Source organism: Dictyostelium purpureum, assembly GCF_000190715.1.
Source record: "Dictyostelium purpureum unplaced genomic scaffold DICPUscaffold_20, whole genome shotgun sequence".
In the NCBI taxonomy this organism is placed as follows: Eukaryota; Evosea; class Eumycetozoa; order Dictyosteliales; family Dictyosteliaceae; genus Dictyostelium; species Dictyostelium purpureum.
In genome coordinates this window covers 25,778-43,386 of record NW_003519357.1, presented here as the reverse complement: position 1 = coordinate 43,386, position 17,609 = coordinate 25,778, and the positions used below count along the sequence as shown (strand labels likewise).

Genomic DNA, 17,609 nt, shown 5'->3' with positions numbered 1-17,609 from the left:
TTTATTTTATTCGGTTCGCTCAATCCATTATATAATTATATTTATTAATATAATAAATTATTTAATTATCTAAAGAGGTTCGAGGGATTAAAAAAAAAAGGTTTCTAATTAGTATAACTTGTGTTGTGTTTATGATTCTGGGGTTTTTATTATGAAATAACAAAAACAATAAACTGTTTCTCTTTTTTTTAATTTTTTATAAATTAAAAAAAGATAATATAAAATTTAAAATATATAATAAATTTTTATTAAACAAATATATTTTTAAAAAAAAAAAAAGAAAAAAAAATGAAATTCCAAAAATTTAAATAAAAAAAAAAGAAAAAAAAAAAAAATTAAAAAAAAACAAAATTAAAAAAAAATAAAATTTAAATTAAAAAAAAATAAATAAAAAATTAATAATAAATTCTAAAGACATACTGTTTTTTGAAAGCTGAATATTTTTAAATTAAAAGAGAAAAAAAATATAAAATATATAATATAAAAATAATTAAGTTATTAGATAAATTATTTGTTTTTTTTAGATATATAAAATTAATAAATTTTTTAAAATTATTAAAATAATAAGAGTGTTAGTGATTATGTTTATTTTAAAAAAAATAAATATTAAATAAACTAAGTGATAATTACCATATGGGCTTTGTTGCTGTTGTTGGGGAGCACTTCTAGATGGTGATGTATTTAAATGAACATCATTATTATTTATATCTGTTGGTTGTGAAGAGGAGGATTGTGGTGTTTGTTTATTTTTGGGAGTTGACATATATTGTTGTTGAATTAATTGAAAATCTTGATTTTATTGATTCAATATACTAATTGCCGGTTTTTTTTTTGGTGTTTTATAAATAAATAGGGGTGATTAAAACCTAAAGATAAAACAATTTATAAATTTTTAAGTTTATAGACTGAGATTCTGTTATTGGTTTTTCGTATAGTGAATTCGGTTTATATAACAATGATTAATAACTTTTTCCAAATAAAAAAGTTTTCTTCGAATGTTTTAAAATGAACTGAAAATTTAGTAATAGAAAAAAAAATTGATTAGATATCTTGTGTTTTTATTTTATTTCAGTCTCTATAAAGTCCGATTATCCAAAAATCCAATGAAAATATTATAATATATCTACCTTTTGCTACAATGTAATAAAACTAATAAAATAAAATTAATTAGTAAAGATTTTAAACTAGGGATGTGAATGATTATAAAATATAGATGTTTTATATTGATTTAAATAAATTAAAAGAGTGATGGTTTCCCAAATCTTCATATTGTTGTATTGTCATTATTTTAAAAATCAAATATATTAATGGAATTGAAAATTTGGTTTGATAAAAAGGAATTTAAATTGGTGTTGGTTAACCAATCTGTTAAATGTTTGAATGAAATTGTTTTGATATATTCTTTTCTATTTTAACTTGATAATGATATTTAAAACTGAAAAGTCTCTTTAAAAGCTATTAATGTTCATTTGTGATTATGTTTATATTATAAAACATTGTGTGGGAATACAAAAAATAATTATATTTATGGTTGTGTGGTGATTTATTTCTTGTAATCTTACGCTTCAAATGAATTAATAACCTATACTATAGTTGAATTCGAATAAATAGAACAAATATTAAATAGTTAAAATTATTTAATATTATATTTATTGTGAAAACCTTAAAAAAAAAAAAAAAAAAAAAAAAAAAAAAAAAATTTCTTTATTTTAAAAAAAAAATCAAAAAAAAAAAAAAAATTAATTTTTTTTTTAAAAAATTAAAATTTTTTTTTCATATGATTAAATTATTATTGTTCTTATTTAGCAATATTTTGAATAAATATATATTTTTATATTTTAACCTTAGTTTCTATTTTTATGTTTATATATATTCACTTTTTTTGTAAAAATTTATAAGGATTGTTTTTTTTTTTATCTTTATAAAATAATTAAAATGTATATTGATATTTTTAACAACAACACACCCAATTTTTTTTAAGGTAAATTCAACAACAAACAAGATAATATATTTTTTGTTTATTAAAACTCAATCTCATAATTTCAATGAATATAAAAAAGTAAATATCAAGTTTATTATATATAAAAAATTAATATTAAAATATTTTGGTTTAATATAATCTATAATTAAATTGTAATTATAATTTAATATAATCTATAATTATTATAATTATAATAATAATAATAATTTTAAATACATGTATTATTTTTTTTTTTTTTTTTTTCATGTTGGCAACACACCAATTTTTAAAAAAATTTTTTAAAAATTTTTTTCATTTTTTTAATTTATTTTTTTTATTTATTTCTCTTTTCTTTTATTTGTAATTAAAATTATTATTAATATTTTATAATAATAATAGAAATTAAAAATGAATAAAGGTTGGTTTGGGGGACTTTTAGGAAAGGGCCAAGGATCAAGTGGGGCAGGTAATAGTGGCGGATTAAATGTACCAGTGGAGGCATTGTTTCAAAAGATTCAAGAGTCAACAGAATTAGAAGGCAAAAAAGATGCAGTTTCGCAACTAATCAGTATTAATAGATCATGTCATCAATTGGTTGGGTCCAAAATGTCAATTCTAACAACATTATTATCCGAAAATCAAAATGACATTGAGTTGGTACGTGAAATTATTCAAATTTTAACATTGATTATGACAACTTTACCAGTAAGTATAGCACCTAGTTTAGTATTTTAAATATATTTTTATTAATAAAAAATAATTGTTTTTTATTTATTTATTATAGAAAGATGATAATATTATTGAAATTCATAATACTGAACTTTTCATTAGTTCAAAAGAAAATTTTGTAGTTATTACAGATTTATTAAAATTAAACGATTATTATGTTAGATATTATATTGCTAGATTTTTATATATCTTAATTAAGAATCGATTTGAAGCAGTTCAACAAGCAATTTTATCATGCCCAATGTCAATGCCAAATATCATGTCATTATTAACTGATTCAAGAGATATGATTAGAAATGGTAAATATAAAACATTAGACAATAAAAAAAAAACAAAAAAAAAATTTAATAATTAACCCAAAATCTTTTAAAATAATAAAGAGGCATTATTAATTATTTTGGAATTGACAAAATCAAATCAAGAAATTCAAAAGATTGTAGCATTTGAGGGTGCATTTGAAATTATCCTTGGTATTATTAAAAAAGAAGGTTCATCAGAAGGTGGTGTTGTAGTAAATGATGGTATTTTAATTTTAAATAATTTACTTAAGGGAAATGTTTCAAATCAAGTATGTATTATCCTATAATAAATAGCAGTCAAAAAAAATTTCTCAAACAAAAAATATCTAATCATTTTTTTTATTTGTAAAGAATTTCTTTAGAGAGACCAGATGCATTCAAGAGTTGTCATCACTATTAGAAGTTCAAAATACTGATATGTGGATATTATCAGATAACAAATTCACAATTATAATGTCAACATTAGATTTAATTTTAATATTGGTAGAAAGAAATAATACTAGTACCCCATTAAATCAAATTGTTATTTCTCAATGCGGCATCATGAATTTAATCATTCGTTTAGGCTTAGGTAAAATGTCATCTCAAGTAATTCGAAGTAAGAGTTTATATACACTTGGCGAAATTATCCATTTAAGTAATGAAAATATCTCTGCACTTAGTGGTGTCACAATGAAAAGTGAAATAACGAAGCAAGGTCAAACCGCACTTCTTCGTTTAACTACAGTAATGTTGTATAGCAAAGATTTAATTGAAAAGAGCGCAGCTTTCCATGTATTCAAATCATATCTTTACAACAATGAAGAGGCTCAAATGGCTTTGGCATCAACAATTATCTCTGACTCAAATGGATCATTATTATCATCACCACCATCCTCACAACCACAATCTCCACAAGAGCAACAACAATTAAAGCATCAACAACAATTAGAGTTTGAAAGTCTTTCAATTGGGCAACATTTGTTTAAGGCATTATTCTCTTGGGAAACTCCAATCGCAGGAAAGCCATTCGATATCTCTTGTTTTTGGTTTGCTAGTGTGGTTTTATTATATATGTTGAAAGACTCTGTCCATACCAAAGATCAATTATTAAAGATGCCATTAGAAGTACCAAAATCATCAGCAGCAGCAGAAAAGCAACCATTAACTCTTTTCACTAAATTAATGGAGTCACTTTTAAATACAAAAAAACACGACATTGATCCAACTATAAAAATTGGTCTTTTAAAATTATTATCAGTTTGGTTAGACCAATCACCCAATAGCATTCAAGAGTTTTTCAAAGGACCACAAAATTTAGCATTTTTGGTAGAATTAATTCTTTCTCCATCAACTGTATCAACCTCCTCCACAGGCAATCCATCAGCATCCTTACAACCACATATCCAAGGTTTAGCAGCTTTAATTTTAGGTATCTGTGCCCAATACATGAATGACGAAACTGCAGAACAAAATCGTTCAAATCTTAGTTCAATCATTAATCATAGAATTACAATTAATATATTTAAAGATAAATTGGATACAGTTAGAAAATCAGATCAATTTACAAATGCCGAGCAATCTGAAGATACATTTGATCCATCAAGTAGTTCAGCTAAAACTATTGTTTTATATGATTTCGATTATACCCTATTCTTTAAAGATATTTATGATAAAATTAGACATATTGGTACAAATATTAATAAACCAAGACCAGGCAAAAGACCAACAAATAATAGTGCAAATACCACTACAACTACCACCACTACACAACCACCATCACAGCAACAACCACCACAAACATCATCACTATCACCACCAGTAAATACTTCCTCTGCAACATCATCACCACAAACATCATCACCAGCTATTCCACATAGACACGACCATAGCCAATCACAATCACAAACCCCAACACAAAACAATTCTCAAGAATATCAACAAGCAATGTCAGAACTCAATCACTATAAAAAAGCAAATCACGATTTAATGACACAACTAACCCAAGTAAGATTGGATAGTCAAAACCATTCACAACAACAGCAAATTCAACTTCAACAATTACAACAACAAATACAATTATTACAACAACAACAACAGCAGCAACCAACAATGAAATCAGACGAAAAAGAAAAAGAACTTTTACATTTATTAGAAGAAAAAGTAAGAGAAGTTACTTCATTAAGTGATGCAGTTTATAAATTGGAGGATGTATTATGCACAAAAGATGAGCAAATTGAAGAGCTATCTAACCAATTGGAACAATCAAAGGCTCAACAACAAAACAATAACAATAGTGGAGGTTCATTAGACTCTTCAGATTATTTCGAACTTTTACGTTTAAGACAAGACTCTGAACAAAATCATTCAGTAAATTCAAGTCGTATTCAATCATTAGAATCTGAAGTTTCTCAATTAAATCAAAAAATTTCTCAACTTTTAAATGAAAATCAAATTCTTCAACAACAAAAAGAAGATGCTCTTAAAAAAGTAAATTATAATAATATTAATAATAATAGGTTGGATTTTTTTGGATGGAAATTAAATGTTTAAAAAAAATATAACTATTTTATATTAACAAAAAAATCTTCTTTTATCAATAAATAGATTGTATCCTCACCCAGCTCAGTTATCAGTGATCCAAACTCATTAAATTTAGCAAAAGTAAAGGGAGAGCTCAATGAAATGGTACTTAAATACGAATCATTACAAAAAGAACAAGACGAATTGTTAGAAGCTTATTCAAAGATTGAATTGGAAAATACTAATTTAAAAAATCAATTATCAAAACTCCAACAATAAAAAACAAAAAAATAAAATAAAATAATAATTATTAAATAAAAATTTAAATAGAATTAATCTTATTTTATCGCCCATAAATTTATCTTTTCACAAACTTTTTTATTTCCATTTTTGTTAAATCAAACAAAAATGAGAAAAGTTTAAAAAAACTTTTTTATAATTTTATTAAAAATAATTATTTTTTTTTTTTTTTTATTTTTAATTTTATTTTATTTTTTTTTTAATTTTTTTTTTTTTTTTTTTTTAACTAGTTTGCAAACAACCAAAGTTTTAATTAATATTTGTTTACAACTACTCACTTCAAAATAACATCCACATCTCTTCTTTATAAATATTTTCACTATAAACAACCACAACAAAAACACACTTGTTTATTTTAAAATTTTTATCAATAAAAATTTATTTTAACAAATATTTTATAAATAATAAATAATTAAATAATTTAATTATTTATAATTAACTAATAATTAATAATTAACAATTAATAATTAACAATTAATTAATAACCAATAAAATAAATAATAAATAGATATATATTTTAAATTGTATTATTTTTTCTTATAAATAATAAATACAAATGGCAAAATGTTCAAGTTGTAATGGAGATGTAGTTGATATTGACGAAAAGTTGGTTTGTCAAGAATGTGGTAATATCCAAAGCGAGTTAGGAAGATTTACACAACAATTGGATTTCTCAGCTCCTGGTGTTAATGTTTCTTTAGGAGGCCACTCAAATACAACAACCAAGAAAGTTTATTTTTCAAACACAGGCTGCAAAGGACCATACCACAATAAATTTGAGGATGCCCTAGAGTATATATGTAATCAATTAAAAACTTCAGTTAGCTTCAAGAATACAATGAGAACTCATTATTATTTAGCGTTTTCAAAGTGGAGGCCCATTAGAAGAATAGATCCAACTTATAGTTATGTATGTGCAGCATTGGCCCATATCGTATATAGATCAGAGAATAAAGGTACTACATTAGCAGACATTGGTATCAAATTAAATTTAAAGTATTATACTATTGGGAAAATATCAATGAAGATTCAATCGGTGGCTGGTATTTTAGTGGATGAATTATCAGAATTTAGCTATTTGGATAGGGGCTGTAATATTTTAAAAAAGTCATATAGCTACTCTCACGAAGACTGCGAATCAACCAAACGTTTAGCATCCGAACTTATCAAGTTTTGTAAAACTATTTCACTCTCTGATGGAAGAAACCCAAGCTCTATCTATTGCGCATGTCTATATTTAGCACAATGTTACAAGTTAACAACTATTTCTCAAGATATTTTAAATCATTTTAATAGTAATGGTATCGACAATGGTGATGATCCAAAGCAAAACAACACTGATATCAATGGTTACTTTAGGTCAATTGTTAGCGATAAAACAGGTACTGTAGTTAAAGGTAAAAGAAAAGCTAAAGGTAAAAGCAAGGCACAAGAATTAATGAAACCATTCTTTGAAGATTTAGTTAAAGAAATGAACGCCCCATCACATGGTACAAATCTAAGAATTAAAGAAATCGAAGCTCAACTTACCTCATATTACAAAGAAAGTCCCTTTTTTTCACAATTAGTAAATCCTTTAAATTTTTATCAATGGTTACCGATGATATTAAAAGATTTTTTAATTAAGCAACAGCCTGATGAAAACAACCAAGAAGAAAAAGAAGAGGAAAGTAGTGGCGAAGACAAAGAGTTTGAAATTGAAAAGAATTTAGAAAAAGAAAACAATGACGATAGCTTTGATGAAGAAGAAAATAATTTAAATAACATCGTTGACGATGAGAATCTAAACGATATTCCCACAAAAATACAAACACCAGAAAACAGAAAGAGAAGCAATTGTGAAATAGCCATTGACGATGAGAGTCCAAATGCTATTAAGAAATTGAAATCTCTCAATAAAGAATCAAATGATTGTAGTAGCGGCGATGAATCAAGTGACACTAAAAGCATTTCAAGTTTAGCATCAACAACTGCAATCACAACATCAACCACCGCCACTTTCAAGGGTACAAAGAAGATATTTGAAGCAATTTTAAAAAGTGATAATCCAAACACCCCTTTCCCACCAGCTTATATTAAATCAGAATATAAAAAAACAATTAAAAAACTAAGACTCATCAAGGTGAAATTAGATTTGTTGGGAAAAGGTCAAATTGATAAATCTAGAATAACCAAAGACGACATTCAATTCTACGATAAATTTAAAGAGTTCAAGCCAGCCCCAAGTATAAAACTAGAGGGTCCGATCGAGAAACTATTGATTGAGGGTGTTGGTGAAGATACTATTTTAGAAGGTTTTACTGACCTCGACTCGATCCAACTGGATTGCTTTTTAAATAATAACAAAAATTATTTGGATGATGAAGAATTAAATGACTTGGATATCCCAGATGAAAGCTTACAACTATATATTAGATCTGGTAAAGAAAAAGAAGAATGGAATCAAATTTTAAAGTCAACCTACGTTAAAGATGATTTCGAATTTTAAAGAAATACTATATAGGATGATTGGTACCAATTATCAATTTTAAGTTTTTAAATTTGTAAATAAATAAAATAAATAAATTGTATTTTAAAAAAATAAAAATAAAAATTTTATCAAAATAATTGAGTTTATATATTTTCTGAATATCTTTCCACAATAAAATTTTTATCCACAACTTCAAAAAAAATCTTTTTCTTTTATTATGTCTAATCAATGAAGGATTCTTAACTTTCTTTTTATATTTTATGTTATATCTCTTTAATATAATTCTTACCGACTTGTATATGATATTGTTCCATATCCTTTTTGTTCATACCAAATTATACATTATTTTATACAGTAACAAAAACATTAGAAAAGGTAGAACAAACAAGTACTGTAGTTATTAAGAATTAAAAAAAAAAAAGAAAGATAAAAATATTAAAACAATAGAGTAGCAACACAAGTATAGTTATTAAAATAAATATCTAATTTTGAAAATTAATTAAAACACAATCAAAAAAATTTGAAATTGTTTCATTATTATATTTAAATTTTTAATTAATATAAACTACAATATTTTGTACATGTAAAAAAAAAAAAAAAAAAATTAGTAAAACAGTTTATCCCAATTGGCAATTTCTTTCTGCATTATTATGAAAAAATGAAAAATAAAACATTTAAAATATAAAAAAATGAATTTTAAATAATTATAAAGGTAAAATGGTCCATTAATTAATAGTAAATATAAAATACATCACATGATACAAATTTTATTTTTCTTTATTTTTATAAAAGTAGAAAACTGCTATGTATCAAAAAATCCACTTCATATTATAATAAATCTCACTCATTTAACATTGAAATAAAAATTAATCATTTGATTAAATAAAAATAATATGTGTTAAATTTAATATTCATAAACACATTTTTTACCTTTTTATAAAACATCAATATATAGTGATATTATGATTATAGATTTATTGAATAGTTTATTTTATTTTATTTATTTAACTTAAATTAACTGGTAATAATTTATAAGATTCCTCAATTGCTTTTTTTTGATGATATATAATTCTTGAAATTTTTTAATGCCAAATAATACTTGATATGTTTAAATGCTATATAATCCTTGATATTTTTATATGCCAAATTATATTTGATATTTTAAATGATACATAATATTTGATGTTTTTATTGATCCATAATATTTAATATATTTTGAATTTTACACAATACTTGATATATTTTAATGATCCAATAAAATAATTAGCCTATAATTATTATACAATAAATCTTGATATTATTGAATGATCCAATCCACTTGAATGTGTATAATGATAATAGATTTTAGAAAATTATGGTATCAAAATAAAATAAAAAAATTATAGTTGAATTATAATAATTAAATGCTAAAAAATTCTTGATATGTTTTAATGCTAAAAAATCCTTGATGTGTTTTAATGCTAAAAATCCTCGATATGTTTTAATGCTAAAAATCCTCGATATGTTTTGATAATATTTTTAATTATTTTTTATACTATTAGCCACTCTTTGTAAAGAGTGTTTCCAGCTCTACCACGGGGAGGTTAGTATATTAGAGCCGAATGGTTAATTATGTATCCCACCACGCAGAATACATAATTAACCACCCACTTACCTTAATGTATATATTTGTGAATTGTTTCTATATATTAGCGGTTAATTATGTATCCCACCACGCAGAATACATAATTAACCACCACTTACCTGAATGTGTATAATGAAAAAAAAAAAAATTTTATGAAATTATTCTCTTTAAATACTTTTTAGTTTTTTAAAAAAAAATTAAAAAAAAAAAAAAATTTAATTTAAAATTAATTAATTAATTAATCTATAACTATTTCCTAATTTATTTAAAACATCAATTCCAAAATAAGTAAAACTTGTATTGCACAAAAAAATGTAGATCTGCTACAATCAAAATTGGTAATCATTTGAAACAGGGGAGGTTTTTTTTTTTTCAAAATTTTTTAATTTTCAAATAAATTAAACACATCCTCCTTTTAAAGAAATCATTTTTCCATTTATATTATTTTATTATAATTCATTTCATAATTGATATGTGGAAAAGGAATAAAGTAAGAATTTGGTAGTTCATTATCATGATAATGAAATTGGTATGATAGCTGAATGAAAATACATTAAAAAAAAAAAAAAAAAAAAAAAAAAAAAAAAAAATTTATTTAATTTTGTAAATTTAATTTTTTTTTAAATTTCTTTAAAATTTTTTAAACATTTTTTTCATTTTTTTAATTATGATTGCAATGAGCGCTTTTTTTAAAATTTTTTTTTTTTAAATTTTGAATTTTATTAATTATAATTTTTTTATTTTCCTTTTCAAAAACCTTCACAAAACCATATTGATAAATCTAATATTATGGTGCTATTTCACTTGTGTTGATGCTTATATTAGCAGGTTGACCTCTTTATTTCGCACATCACCATTAATCTATAATCATAATATCACTATATATTTTTTATATTTGAAGGTTTCATTTTAAAATTTAAAAAAAATAAAAATTTATTAAAAAAATTTATAATGAATTTAAAAAATGATAGAACTATTTTTTTTATTTTTTAATTATAAAACCCAATATAGAAATTATTTAGCCATTATGAATTACATTTTATATATTTTGTGATGAATTTTCTTTTTTTGGGTTTTCTTTTGTTTTTTTTTGAAGTTTTTCCAATAATTTCTTTAAAGATTTTTTATTTTTGGAAGTTTTGAAATGATAAATTATAGTTTGTGTAAAAACACCTCCAAAAGCAATAGTAACATTTTTAAAAAGCTGATTTAATTCGAGATCATTATTAATAGACCATTTAATGTGTTGGGGTGAAATTCTGCTTTTTTTTGTAAAATTGAAAGATTTAAACTTAATTCAAGAACTTCTAAAACGGCAGCTAAATAAACTGGAGCTGTACATTGAAGTTTTTTTGCCTATTAATGGATTAAAATATAGTTATCAAACTAATATGTATATTTATTTCATATTTTAAAAAAAAAAAAAAAAGAAAACGGGAAAATAGCAATTTGTTTGTAATATTTAAAATTTTTATAAAAAATTTCACCAAAACAAAAAAATGCAAAAATAAATAAAAATAGAAGCAGACAGATAATAATTTTTTTAATTGTTTTTTTTTATTTTATATATATATTTTTAAAATGTATTTTATATTTTTAGTTTTTTTTTTAATTTTTTAATTTAAAAACCACCATATTGGTTATAGTTTTGTTGTTGATTATTGTAACCTAACATACCTTGATTTGGATACATTTGTTGTTGTGGTTGTTGTTGATATCCCATAGCTGGTGGAAGAGCTAACATGCCACCAGTGGCAGCATAACCATATGAAATATTTGAAAGATCTGGTTGGTATTGTTGTGATTCCATGGTTTGTTGTTCTTTTTCTTCTTCAGTTTTCTTTTGACGGGTATTGAAATCTTCCATGAGTTGGTCAACTTTGCCGGTGTATTCCTTAACGTATTGAATGAGATATGGGAAAGAGTAGTTGATGATATTATTTTTCCAAGCAAGTTCAATAACAACATCTGGTTTGAGGAAATCATAACAAGTATAAAGACAAGCAGCAAAAGCGCTGTGATTTTTTTGTTCTACAAAATATTGAAGAAGCTCTTCACCAATGGCGGCGTTTTTACTGTCAGCAGCTGATTGAATGGCATCTTTATAGAGTTTATCTTTTTTGGAGAGTTCGACTGATTGAGCCCAACGGTTATTCTTTTTGTATAAATAGGCAGCAATACGACGGAATTCGAGGAGTTCATGTTTTTCAAGTTTTTGTGCAAGAGCAATAGTACCAAAGTTACTGTTGGCGTCGATTGATGCTCTAAGAGCTTCATAGTCTTCTTCTTCAACGTAGAGTTCGTTAAGAGCCTCATTAAGGGCGGCTACATTTTGGTCTTGAGCTGAAACGAGGTATGGTTTGACTAATGGGAGATGACCAATTGAACGAATGAGTGAAACAGCACGGGTATGATCAATACGTGGTGAAAGAACAGAGAGGAGATCATTAATGAGTAATGGTTGTTCTTCTAAATAGAATGAAATGGCACTATAATAGAGGTCAAGTTTGGCAACTTTTGGAATAGTTTCTTTGAAAAGAACATGATCCCAAGCTTCGATTGAATGATTAATCATAGTTTGAATAGCATTATCGTGTTCATCATAGTGAATGTAAAGGTAGGTAAGTTGTGGCCATTGTTGATTAGCTTGACAAGCTTTAATAACTTTTGGAACATTAAGACGGCTGTAGAATAATTTTAAGTGTTCCATTAATTTTTCTTCTTTATATTTAGAATAGAGGATGGCTAACTCGGTAAACATACCAACATGAGCACGTTCTGAAGCCAAACCACTTTCTAAAAGTGAAATTAATTCGTTAAAGTAACCTCTGTCTTCGTATTGACGAATTAACTCTTCTAATTCATCACCATGGACAATGATATTAATACCACAAACTTGAGCTAAACGGAATTCTTTAGCGTCAATGCAAGCAGCACTAACTTCCTTCCAGGTCTTGGTGCTATTGGCTTTACGAGCAGCATCAACAGCAGCTTGGAATTGACCTAATTTAACAAGACAACTAGTAAGACGTGGGAAGTTGGAAATATTGGTGTAAAGAATTTTAGCAGCTTCATAGAGACCATTTTCGAAACAACGATCACCAACAACTTGAATGTGTGCAGAGTTTGGTGAATTGATAAAATCTTCCATTTCGGCTAATTTGTTAACTTTAGCGTAGGCAAAGATTAATTCACTTTCGATGGCTGGTTCTTTAATCTTCTTACGGCACATTTGGAGGAATTTAACTAAATCATCATATTTATTGGTTCTTTCAGCAGCAGAAACAACTTCTTGGTAGTATTCGGTGTCGTTAGCTTTAATGAATGATTCAATGCATTCGTTTACCATGTCGGCTCTTAATTGAGCAACGGCTAATTTACTGTAAACTTCAGTTTGGTTACAACGTTCAGCGAAATCATGAGCTCTTTCGATAGAGTTGATATTGTTTAATAAAACTTCGATAGCTTCAACATTGAATTGGAATTTCTTGTACATAAAGAAGGCTTCTTCAAAGAGACCGCTTTCGATGGCAATTGGTGCTAATTTTGAGCCATCAAAGTTTTCTAAACGATTGATGTAATCCATAACACGACTTTTATCGGCACGAACGGCAGTAAGAATTAAAAGATTTTGGAGTTCTTTAGCGTTTTTAAATTCTTTACCTTCAATAACGATCTTTTCGAGTAATTCAATTAATTCGTTTGGAAGATCAGCATCCATGAAAGCTTTAACGGTGGCAGAAACTTCAGCAGCATTGGTTGATTCTGGAAGAGCAGTTTGTACGACTTGGTCAATTAATGATCTCTTGTATTCATTTTGATCGGATAAGACGTAAGCCCAAAGATCTTGATCTTGACGTTCGACTAAATAACGAGCTTGATTCTTGAAAAGAGTATTTTTGTTGGTGACTTCAATTAACTCGTAATCACAAAGACCACGTTTGTAAGCAACAAATGAGAGATATGGGTCTCTCTTTTCGCAATATTTACCAACAACTTTGCTGTCATAGAATTGATTGTGTAAGAGGAAAGCTTCTGGGTTCTTATTGCTGTCAATGTAAATTTTAGCAAGAGCGTTGTGAATGGCTGGTTCCATGTTTGATTCAGCAACTTTAGCTTCTAACCATGGAAGTAAAAGTTTAAGACGATTTCTCTTTTCGACTTGTTCAACTAAAGCATCAGCTGGAATTAAATTTCTGACATTGATGTTCATAATGAGTGATTTTAAGTAATCTTCTTGACAATCGAGATCTAATAAAGCACCAACGACTAATGGGGTATTTGATGGATTGATTTTTTGAACGTAAGCTTCAATATATTTAGTGTGATTATTTTTGTAAAGATAGTTGGTAAGATCGGTAATGAATTGATAACGATCACAAACAATGATTAATGGAAGTTGATCTTGGAGTTTAGCTTCTTTTAAGAAATCACGAGTCTTTTCTGGATCATAATAGTTACTGTCTCTGCACATACGTTCAACCTCTTTGAATTGATTAACTTTGGCAGCAGCTTCAATGTATTTAAAGTGAACCTCTGGTGAAGTGGATGTGACAACAATTTGGGTTAAATAAAGGTAAAGACCTTCATAGAGACGGAATGATTCGAACATTGCGATGATAGCCTCTGGGGTCATTTGATCACTGTAGGCAACAGCAATATCGACAACCAATTTAAGATTTTGACGTGGGTTGGTACGAAGGAAATCACGCATACATTCCATACGATCATCAGCATTTAATGAACCAAAGTAGGAAACAAGGAATTCGTGGTTAACCATATGACCAGCATGTGATAAAACTCTTTTGATATCGGCTAAATCAGTGTAATGTTCAAGAGCACGTTGGTAGAGACCAGCTTTTTCGCAAAGACCACCAATTCTAATACGGTTGTAATGTGTGAATTTTTGGCCTCCCATAATGGCATCAGCATTTTGTGGGGCATGGATTAAATTGATTTCTAAAAGTTTGGTTTGGAGGTTAGCATCTTGAGCACGATCTTCAGTAAGAATAGCAAAAAGGAAATTACTGGTTTCTTGAATCATATTACGGGCAGCAAAGAGTTCGACAACTTGATTTGGATCAATGTATGGACCACCTTCTTCTTTAACAAGTTTAACTGCAAAATCAGCAGCACCCATTGGATTGGCTGAAGCCATACGTTGTAATAAATACATGAAATCTGGTTTATAATTGATCTTCTTACAGTAAGCAAGAATTTTATCGAATTCACCACCTTCGGCAAATAAGGTAATAACTTTATCTGATGAACCAGCACGATAGTAAATTGAAAGGGCTAATTTGGAATCGAATCTTCTAACTTCATCACCTAACTCTTCTGAGCATTCAAGTTTATCTTCAGTTAACCATTTTTCAAGGATTTGTTTTTTATTTTGTTGAAGAACTGGACGAACTAATTCAAGTGATTCAATTTTATTGAGTTTACCTTTTTCTAATAACATACCAAAGTATTGAAGAAGTGGTGATGGTTGATCTGGTACTTGTGGAATGGATTGGAATTTTTGAATAGTTTGAAGATTTCTTAAAACGGTACCTTTAGATTCAGCAGCAACCTTTGCAGCTTCTTTATATTGTCCTTGTTGGAAATATCTTTCGAATTGACTTGAAAGTAAACCATCAGCGCCTGGTAAGTTATTTTTAGAGGCCATAGAGATGGCAAGTTCGACATTATTTAAAGTGTTTACAATATACGGAATAATATTTCTTTCATCGATTGAAACAGATAAAACTTGACCTTTTCTATTAACAGCAATGATGCCATTGGTTGATTCTTCAAAAGCAGTAACAAAAATATTTTCACTACTAATACGATTTCTATAGATGAGACTAGCAGTTCCTAAATCAAAAAGATGAATATAACCTAATTTGGTGACCATATAGATGATTTCATATTTTTCAGAGATTTGCATGGCGACTGGGAAATCAGATGCACCAATTTCTGGTGGATAGAAAACGTCTGAAGCACGTTTTTGGAATGCTGGACCATCACCTTTATTGACCTCTAAGACTAAAATTTTTGAAGCGTTTGGAGTTCTTGAGGAAATGGCAAATAATGTTGATGGACGGGTAGCACCTGGTACAGTATAGTTGGCAAAACAAGCAGCATGACCTTCAATTGATTGACTGATATTCTTTTCAACTGAATATAATTGAATACGACCAGCAACACGACCATCTCTTTGGTGAATTGCAACTAATACTAACCAATTTTGTGTTGAATCTGAACGATAATTAATAATTTCTGTGTTTTGTAAATCTGGATGACGTTCAAAAATTTTAACTGGTTCACTATTTCCTTCTTTAGTCCAATGAAAAACTGATGTTGCTGTAACCAATGCTAATGTATTTGGTGAAATCCATTTCCAAAATTCCAATGGTTCTTGCATTTGACATGATTTTAATTGCATTTTTTGTTCAATTGAAATTAATTGTAAAACTTGACCAACTATATAAATTTTAAAAAAAAAAAAAAAAAATTTTAATATTAATATAATTTATTCTTTTTTTTTTTTTTTTGATCAATATCTTAAAAATGTATTTGATATTTACTCTTAAGTGCTAAAATTGGTTCTTTTGGATTCATGATGGCTGCATCAGTTTTAATTTGTTTTCTAAGAATTTGTGATGGATTATCTGTATTAATAATAACAACATTGTTTTTATCGTCTGGTGTAGTTTCACGAATACAAATATATTTTTCACTCTCCATTGTTAATGTAGAGAAACCAATTGAATTGGCTCCAATACCTAAACTTGTAAGCTATGATTAAATGATTGTATTAGTATCCTTATTTAAATTTTTTTTATCTATTACATGGCTGTTATTGATAAAATTACTTACTTGAAGAACTTCTTGAAATCTAATTGGTAAATTACTACTATTCATTTTTTTCTATATATATATATAATTATACAAGCTATAACCCTAATTATTGAAAAAATAATAAAAAAATATAGAGTTTAATTAATTATTTGTTTGTTTATTTATTAGTTTTTTTTTTTTTTTTTGAAAATAAAAAATATATGAAAGTGAAAAAATTAAAAAATTTAAAAAAATAATAAAAAAAAAAAAAAAAAGATTTTAATTTTTTTTTATTTTTTATTTTTTATTTTTTTTATGTGGCAATTATTTATGTGGTTGATCATCATATTTAGTTATTTTATAACTAGAAAAAATACTATATTTATTTGTTCTATTTTTTACAATAATCAAGAATATAAAAAATATAACTAATAAAAAAAACAAAAAAAATAAAAAATAAAAAAACAAATACAGCTATGGTATCATTTGAACTTACCTATTGTAAGGTTAATTAAAACATAAAAAAAAGAAAATAAATATAAATATAAATTAATTTTATAAACAACAAAAAACCTATAAAGATATATTCGGGTGGCTGACAATATGAATATAAATTAAATAATTGTTATTTAATGGCTTCTTGAGTTGAGTATAATAAAAAATTAAAAAAAAAAAAATTATATATTATTTTTTTTTTTTAAATTTTTTTAATAAAATTATTTTTTTTTTATTATTTTAAAAAAATTTTTATTTTTTTTGAATTTTTATTTTTTTTAAATTATTATTTTTTTTATTTTTTTTTTTTTGGCAATGCGTGGGAAAAGTTTTTTTTTTTTTGTGAGGTCGCAACATAAGCACCTTAAAGAGTGATTGAAGTTCAAATTAAAAAACTTTCATTCATTG

At 26.0% G+C, this 17,609-nt stretch overlaps 4 protein-coding genes across 4 annotated transcripts; 2 read left to right on the top strand and 2 right to left on the bottom strand.

Annotated features, from left to right (window-relative positions):
• Positions 1-395: 395 nt before the first annotated feature.
• DICPUDRAFT_147929 (uncharacterized protein) lies at positions 396-763 on the bottom strand (the record flags this gene model as incomplete). Its single annotated transcript, XM_003284119.1, has 2 exons — positions 396-433; positions 631-763. 2 exons carry the CDS (start codon positions 761-763, stop codon positions 396-398), a joined length of 171 nt encoding a protein of 56 aa, XP_003284167.1.
• Positions 764-2,368: 1,605 nt separating this feature from the next.
• On the top strand, positions 2,369-5,769 carry DICPUDRAFT_147928 (uncharacterized protein; the record flags this gene model as incomplete). Its single annotated transcript, XM_003284151.1, has 5 exons — positions 2,369-2,665; positions 2,745-2,988; positions 3,070-3,257; positions 3,340-5,457; positions 5,575-5,769. The coding sequence occupies 5 exons, from the start codon at positions 2,369-2,371 to the stop codon at positions 5,767-5,769; spliced, it is 3,042 nt and encodes a 1,013-aa protein (XP_003284199.1).
• A 577-nt stretch (positions 5,770-6,346) lies between these two features.
• On the top strand, positions 6,347-8,278 carry DICPUDRAFT_27213 (uncharacterized protein; the record flags this gene model as incomplete). The annotated part of the gene is made up of 2 exons (XM_003284150.1): positions 6,347-7,139; positions 7,188-8,278. The coding sequence occupies 2 exons, from the start codon at positions 6,347-6,349 to the stop codon at positions 8,276-8,278; spliced, it is 1,884 nt and encodes a 627-aa protein (XP_003284198.1).
• Positions 8,279-11,431: 3,153 nt separating this feature from the next.
• DICPUDRAFT_45258 (uncharacterized protein) lies at positions 11,432-17,313 on the bottom strand. Its single transcript, XM_003284118.1, has 4 exons — positions 17,203-17,313; positions 16,746-16,829; positions 16,454-16,664; positions 11,432-16,349 (listed from the first exon to the last, which is right to left on the bottom strand). The coding sequence occupies exons 2-4, from the start codon at positions 16,788-16,790 to the stop codon at positions 11,506-11,508; spliced, it is 5,100 nt and encodes a 1,699-aa protein (XP_003284166.1). The 5' UTR covers positions 16,791-16,829; positions 17,203-17,313; the 3' UTR covers positions 11,432-11,505.
• Positions 17,314-17,609: the final 296 nt, after the last annotated feature.

What these genes read in the sequence shown, in the direction of transcription:
- DICPUDRAFT_45258 (XM_003284118.1), bottom strand. Translation starts at nt 16,790, where the DNA reads ATGAATAGTAGTAATTTACCAATTAGATTTCAAGAAGTTCTTCAA. An exon ending in GATTTCAAGAAGTTCTTCAA is followed by an intron (nt 16,665 to 16,745) that starts GTAAGTAATTTT and finishes ATTTAATCATAG; the next exon opens with CTTACAAGTTTAGGTATTGG. An exon ending in ACCAATTTTAGCACTTAAGA is followed by an intron (nt 16,350 to 16,453) that starts GTAAATATCAAA and finishes AAATTTATATAG; the next exon opens with TTGGTCAAGTTTTACAATTA.